Source organism: Pneumocystis jirovecii (genome assembly GCF_001477535.1).
Source record: "Pneumocystis jirovecii RU7 chromosome Unknown supercont1.36, whole genome shotgun sequence".
NCBI classification, from domain to species: domain Eukaryota; kingdom Fungi; phylum Ascomycota; class Pneumocystomycetes; order Pneumocystales; family Pneumocystaceae; genus Pneumocystis; species Pneumocystis jirovecii.
In genome coordinates this window covers 1-7,197 of record NW_017264810.1, presented here as the reverse complement: position 1 = coordinate 7,197, position 7,197 = coordinate 1, and the positions used below count along the sequence as shown (strand labels likewise).

General features: G+C 34.9%; 2 protein-coding genes across 2 annotated transcripts; both read right to left on the bottom strand.

Moving 5' to 3' along the window:
- Window positions 1-73: 73 nt before the first annotated feature.
- Window positions 74-3,169, bottom strand: T551_03709 (uncharacterized protein; the record flags this gene model as incomplete). Its single annotated transcript, XM_018375972.1, has 1 exon — window positions 74-3,169. The coding sequence occupies one exon, from the start codon at window positions 3,167-3,169 to the stop codon at window positions 74-76; it is 3,096 nt and encodes a 1,031-aa protein (XP_018227818.1).
- Window positions 3,170-3,600: 431 nt separating this feature from the next.
- T551_03708 (uncharacterized protein) lies at window positions 3,601-6,729 on the bottom strand (the record flags this gene model as incomplete). The annotated part of the gene is made up of 1 exon (XM_018375971.1): window positions 3,601-6,729. The coding sequence occupies one exon, from the start codon at window positions 6,727-6,729 to the stop codon at window positions 3,601-3,603; it is 3,129 nt and encodes a 1,042-aa protein (XP_018227817.1).
- Window positions 6,730-7,197: the final 468 nt, after the last annotated feature.

The following is a 7,197-nucleotide window of genomic DNA, read 5'->3' as shown; positions in this document are numbered from 1 at the left end:
TACTCTTTCCTGCCCTATCCTCATTCATCTAGTAAATATACATGCCCATTATTAAATCCTGCCCATTTGCCTTTTAAATCATGAATGAAATCATCATTACCACTAGCACCCCCCTCATCACACTCCACCCACTCATCCTCAACCCTTCACTCGGCTTCACCTCACCTGCTTCATCTTCCTCTCCTGTCGTACACTTCGTAGGCTTACACCGCCTCGTCGAAGTCAACGTTATTCTTGACGTGACTGTAGATGTGGTTGTAGATGTGCTAGTATGGGTCGACGTCTTTGTGACCCACGTGTCTGTTGTGCTAAGAGATTTACATTCTGTTGCTTTTGGATCTGTAACGGTTGTTGTTGTCGTCGTTGTAGTTGTGGTTGTTGTTGTTACATTTTTAGTTGTTATTTCGTATGGCTTCACTTTCAATGGCTCTAATTTCGAACATATTCCTTGTATCTTTTCACATGGATCCTCACATTTACACTCTTTTTTGAAATCACAATCTTTCAGTGAGTGATGGCATATCTCCTTCAACTCTACATATAAACTGAACGCTTGTGATACCAAATCAAATGCATGTAACTCTTTTTCTGTTACTTGCAGCTTTGTATCTCTTCTTATAAGTTTAAATTCTACCTTGTTTTCTTCTCCTTTAGGTTCACTAGGTACCGATTTATTCACAGATTTATTATGAGATTCTTTCACTTTTGATAAAACAAGATTCGCTTTTTCCATTGCATCTTCTGCTTTCTTTTTAATACCCTCATATTCTTTATTTTTTTCTTTTATTTCGTTTTTAACCTTTTCGAGTTTTTCCGATAATCCTTTACATTTTTCTTTTATTCGTTCAATCAGCTTCTTGCAGAGTTTATTTCTAACGTCTTCGTCCTTTTCATCTTTTTTTTTGCACAAAGTTTCAAGTCCGTTGGTTGCATTTACCCATTGTGTGCAATATTGGTTAAGAGTTGCCACACAGTTATTTTTATTATCAAGCTTTCCTTTAAGCTCAAGCATAGCTTGATCTTCACGATTTCTTTGTATACGATATGGTTCGCATTCCTTGTTAAGCTCATCACATTTTCCACCACCAACAGTCGTTAGATTTTGGCAACTTGACATGAATTTTCTGCAATAGGGTTCCCAAGAATCACATGTTTCTTCCATTGTATTCTTTTCTTTTGCAGCTTCTACAACCTTACTTGTTTCCATACGTGCCTTCAATGTAGTACACTTAGAATCTACGCTTTCTGTAAGAATCTTGCAAGTAGTATTCTGTGCTACACATGCGAGAGCAAACTGCGCTCTTCCTTTTCTATTCCATTCACGACATTGTTGATCAATCTTTCCTATACATGAATCTGAGTCATCTAATTTTTTCGTTTTTTCTTCCAAAAATTTTTCTTCCAATTGCTCTACAACCCTTAAACGATCACAATTCTGTTTGAGTGTATGACAAGGCCATTCAATTTCTTCAGAATCCTGAACTAGATCTTTGCATTTTTTCAATAATATCCTGCAATCTCGTTCCGTAGGAAGATCTCGTCTTGCATTCAAATGTTCCTGCAATAGATCCACTTTAAAATGTAAATCCCCTAAAAGTATAGAAATTGTACTATCTGGCTGGACACAAAACATATATAACTCGTTGCTTTTTTTTTTCAAATCCGCACACACCTTTACTAACTCTTTTTGAAGCTTCTCAAACGATGTATCATTTGTACCATGAAACTTTCCTCGAAGCTTGTCCTGCAATTCTTGGTTTGCTAATGCATAGAGCCCTTTTTTGTAGCACGCTGCCTTAACATTCTTACATTGTTTTTCAAAAGACTGATTTTCGAAATAAAAACAGTCTGATTCTAATTCAACACATTCATCTTCAGTAAGAAAGCTCGGTAATTTGTTCCATAACTCGATTTCATCTCCAAATTTTTTAAACTTTGCAGTCAAAGCGGCTTTTATTTCTTTAAATTCTTTTTCAAATACTTTACATTTATTTTCATGCTGAGTTTCATTGTCACATAAAGTTTTTAGACCTTCTTCAAGATGCTTAAAGGAACCACATTTAGTAGCAAGCACTTTCTTACATTGGTCTTCACTAAAACTGGTTTTCTCTGATAGAAATACTAATAAATCAAGAGCATCTCTTTCTGGTGCTCTTCCAATTAGAACTCCCTGTGTCGCCGCTTCTTTGTAAAGTTCTTCCAAACCTATTTTTTCTGCTAACGTAGCTTCTGGTTTTGTAGGATCAAAATCTGAACCTGGCCCTTTGTAAATAATCTTTTTTTTTTTAGTTTTGTTTATGAGTTTTTCACATTCTGGTTTATTTGAGTCTTTGCAATTTTTTCCATAAAAATAACATTTTTCAAGTAAAGAATGCCCTCTTTTTTCTAAGTCACCACTAGGTTCTAGTACATTCTTTATCTCTGTTTTCAGAGAGTTACATTTTTCTTCTGCTGCTTGTACTAGTGATAGACATGTAGACTCTAGATTTAAACACCTTTGCATCAACTCGTTATTTTCTTGACCCAATGTGCGGCAAACATTTTCAATCTCCTTCCTACACTTATTTTTATCTTGAAGATTTCCTTTAAGTGCCCTCAAAAGAGTTTCTTCAGCCACTTTATCACGCTTCTTTTGATAACATTTATTTCTTAAAGTGTTACAATTATCTTTAAGATCATTAGGGAATGCTTCCTCCAAAAAGAGACATTCCTGTTCATTTACACAATCACTGCTTTCTAAGTTTGATACTTCTTTTTGGACTACTTTTTCTAATTTTGATTTGAATGTGTTGCGTTTATTTTCAATTTTAGATTTTAGTTTTTGGCATTTTTCTTGAGCTTTATTTCTTTCACAGAAATCATTAAGTTTTTTATGTATTTTTTCTTTATTTATATTTAAATTTTCAAATTCTTTGCAGTATTTTTCTAGTTTAGTTTTGCATTTATTGTCATTATTATAATCTTTTCCTGCAATCAAAGCAAAAAGATAATCCTCATCATCATATACACTTTGCACTACTTGCGTCACTTGTGTCTGCCGCTTAACCGCCCGCGCCACCGCCCGCGCCAAGCTGTGCCTGACGGGGGTGGGCTGAGCTGTGGTGTGTGGTTGAGTTTGAGTTTGAGTTAATGTGTTTTGACTGCAAAAATTGAAGAGATTCGTTTCCATATTAAATTTAAATATTAAATTATCCTTAATTAATTTTAAGGGTGTTCAAGTAAATTCAGTGACAAAACTTGTCAGAGAAGCTGTGTGCAAAGTATATCTTTAGTGTGTCCATACAATTATTGTGATACATGCTTTACTACACGTATTTAAATTTGTGTGGGGTAAATGTGGGGTAAATGCGGAGTAAATGTGGGGTAATAGTAAAATTTGAATAAATAAAAAGTAGAATGTAAAAGGACATAAATGAGAAATAAAGGTTATTTAGATAAAGAATAGTGGTCAATTAAATAAGGAACACGCGATTTCATGTGTAATGCACTTTCAATTGATGCTGAAGAGATGACTCAATCTACCTTACTCTTTCCTCTCCTACCCTGCTTGCTCATCTAGTAAATATACATGCTCATCATTAAATCTTGCTCATTTGCTTTCTAAATCACGAACGAAATCATCATTGCTAATATCACCCCCCTCATCACGCTCCACCCACTCATCTTCAATCCCTCATTCGGTTTCACGTCCTCTGCATCATCCCCTGTCGTACACTTGGTTGGTTTGCATCGCCTTGTTGATGTCAATGTTATTTTTGATGTAATCGTAGATGTGATGGTAGACGTGCTTGTGTGTGTCGATGTCTGTGTAACCCATGTGTCTGTTGTCTGTAAGGATTTGCATTCTGTTGCCTTCGGATCGGCAACGGTCGTTGTTGTCGTTGTGGTCGTCGTTGTGCTTTCTGTCACTGTTTCGTGCGGCTTCACCTCCAGAGGCTTCAGATCGCGACATGTCTTCTCAATCTTTCCACACACTTCTTTTAAACTATCGCAATCGTCTTTAATCCCGCAATCCGAAGTTAATTTCTCACATCTTTCTTTCAAGTCTACATATCTTCCAAATACTTCTGCTGCTAGGTCAAATGCTTTGGCTTCCAATTCTGTCACAAGTACATCCTTAATTCCTCTCCGTAGTATTTTCACATGTTCTGTGGTATCTTGAAGTCCGTTTGAAACGGCATTCTTATCCTTGTTTTTGCTATTATTTCTATTATTTTTTGATGTATTACTTTCGTTTTTCTTAACGAGTGATAAAACAAGATTAGACTTGTTCATTGCTTTCTTTGCTTCTTTTTTAAGTTCTTTATATGTTTTAACATCTTTTTCTAGATCGTTTGCAGGCTGTTCTAGTTCTGCTGGCAATGTTTTGCACTGTTCTTTTACTTCTTTTACTAATTTATCACAGAGTTCCTTCCTAACATCTTCATCATTCTTTTTAGGGTTATTCTTGGTGTTAGCTTTGCATAAACTTTTGATAGATTCATTATTTAATTTTTCTAATTGTGTACAATATTCTTTCAATGCTGTAGTACATTCATTTTCCTTATTCAACTTTCCTCGAAGCTCTACTTTGAGAGCGTTTTCCAAGGCCTTTCTTTCATAGAATGGCTTACAATGATCTTTGATCTTTGTACAAAGAGTATCTTTTTTCGTAAGATCTGGACAATTAGGTGAAAATCTATTGCAGTATGTATGCCAGGAGGGACAGTTTCTTTCCAGTGTTGTTATGTTATTCGTGTTATTTTTAAGAAAATCAACAATCTCTGAAACTTTTATATTTTCTTTAAATATTTTGCACCTATCTTGCACGTCTTTTACCATCAGCTCACACGTAGCGTTTTGGAAAACACATACAAAAGAGAAACGGTCATCGCCTCTTCTAGACCATTTATTACACTTTTCCTTTAAATATGTTACACAGTTTTCATGAGTTTTCAAAGTATCCTTGTGTTCATTCAGTAAAACCTGCTTCAAGATTTCTGTAGTCCCTAAGCGATCACATTGTTGCTTTAGCGTATGACATGGCCACTTAATCTGATTTGAATCCTTTCCTAAAGCTTCACATTTTCTCCCCAATTCCTTGCAGTCTTTGTCCGTTGGAAAATCTCGCTTTTGATCCAATTGTTTCCGCAAAAAGATCGCTCTTGTTTGGATATCAGCTGCAAGTATTCTAACTGCTTTAAGTGGATCAATACATAGTAAAAATAACTCATCACTTGTTGTTTTAAGTTCTGAACATTCTTCCATTATTTTATCTTGTAGTTTTTTAAACCATTCTTTGCCTGAACCACGAAACAGTCCATACATCTTTCTCTGTAATGCTTCATTGGCTCGTGTTTCAAGCCCTCTCTTATAACATGCTGCCTTAACATTTTTGCATTCTTTTTCAAGAGGGCCTTTATCTTCAGCAAAATAAAAACAGTCTGATTGCAACCTTACGCATTCTTCTTCAGTAATAAATGTCGTCAACTTGTTCCAACTAACAATGTTATTTTGTCCGATTGAGACAAGATGTTTAGCTCCAATTTTTGCAGAAAGAATTTTAGTACTGTTTAATAGCTCTTTCTGTAGCTTTCCACACTTTTCAGTTCCATTTTGACTAGTGGAGTCATTATCATCACATAGATATCCCAAAACCTCGTGTTTTTTTAACTCTTTACACTTATCTTTAAGGACTTTTTCACATTTTTTTTCTTCGCTCAGTTGAGTATTAAGAATTGGATTCTGAATCAAAAGTGCCAGTAGAGCAGTTGCATCTCTTACAGGAGGCTTTCCAATATGAACACCTTCTTCTGCGGCTTTTTTATAAAGCTCTTCCAGCCCTATGTCCTCTGCTACTGTAGGCTCTGGCTTAGTTGGATCAAAATCGGGTCCCGGATGTGTGTAAATGATATTTTGTTTTTCACATTCTTCTTCTAACTTATCGCAATCTGGTATATATTCTTTACAGTCTTGATTAGTAAGTTTACTGCACTTTGATTTTTCTCCTTCGCAGTTCCCTCTATGAAAGTAACATTGCTCAAGTAATGGTAGACATTTTCCTCGTAATTCACTGTTCTTTTTAAGTGCATTTTTAACGTCCTGTTCAAGAGCATTACATTTTCCTTTTTTTTCTGATACAAATTTTTTGCATGTTTTCTCTTGATCAAGACACAACAATGTCAACTCATCACTTTCTTGGCCTATTTTTGGGCAAACATCCTTTATTTTCTTTTCACATTCAGCTTCTTTCTCCAAGTCCCCACGAAGTGCCCTCAAAAGAGCTTCTTCTGCTACTTCATTACGCTTCTTTTGATAACAGTTATTCCTTAATTTATTGCAATTATCTTTAAGATCTGTTGAGCATGCTCCTTCTAAAAACAAACATTGTTGTTCATTTTCACAATCACTATCTGTCAAAACTGAGATACCCTTTTCTGCTGCTGTTTGAAGTTTTCCTTTAAATGTAGTACATTTTTGACTGACTTTGCCTTTTAGATCTTTGCATTTTTTTTCTGGATTTTTGCCTCCACAAAACTCTTTAAGTTTGTTGTGAACATTTTCTGGTTTTAGTTTTGCATTTGTTAATGCATTACAATATTTTTCTAATTCTTCTTTACATTTTTGTTCATCTTTAGAATCCTCTTTTAAAACCAAAGCCAAAAGAATTTCATCGTCATCATATACACTTTGTACTCCTTGCGTCACTTGTGTCTGCCGCTTAACCGCCCGCGCCACCGCCCGCGCCAAAATCTAGAGGACATTAATGTGAGAGAAAGCGTACTTGTTGGGTGTGTGGGCAGACTTTTAAAGCTGTTTCTATTTTATATTGTCTTCATTAAGATGTTGAATATTGAAAGTTTTAAAGGTAGTTTTTTGAGAAAAAAAGTAATCCTGTGCCATTTCTGTGTTAATGACGATGTTTAAAGTGTCTTTTCAATTAATAATATGAGTATAATTTGGAAATACTTAAAAATTGAGGTTTGCATTTGAATTCGATACTGGAATCTTTAGGTCTGATTAATCTTCATGTTGTTGCACTAAATATTTATGCACTGTTTAATATTCATATTGAACATTTTTTTATTGGATATTTCTAAAGTTCTTCTTGAGTCTCCCATATCTTTCTCTAGGAAATTCTCCTTCAGATCACTTTTTAGAATATCTTCTGAATTTCTCGAGTTTTACAGCCCAATGCAAATGCTTATTATTTTTTAA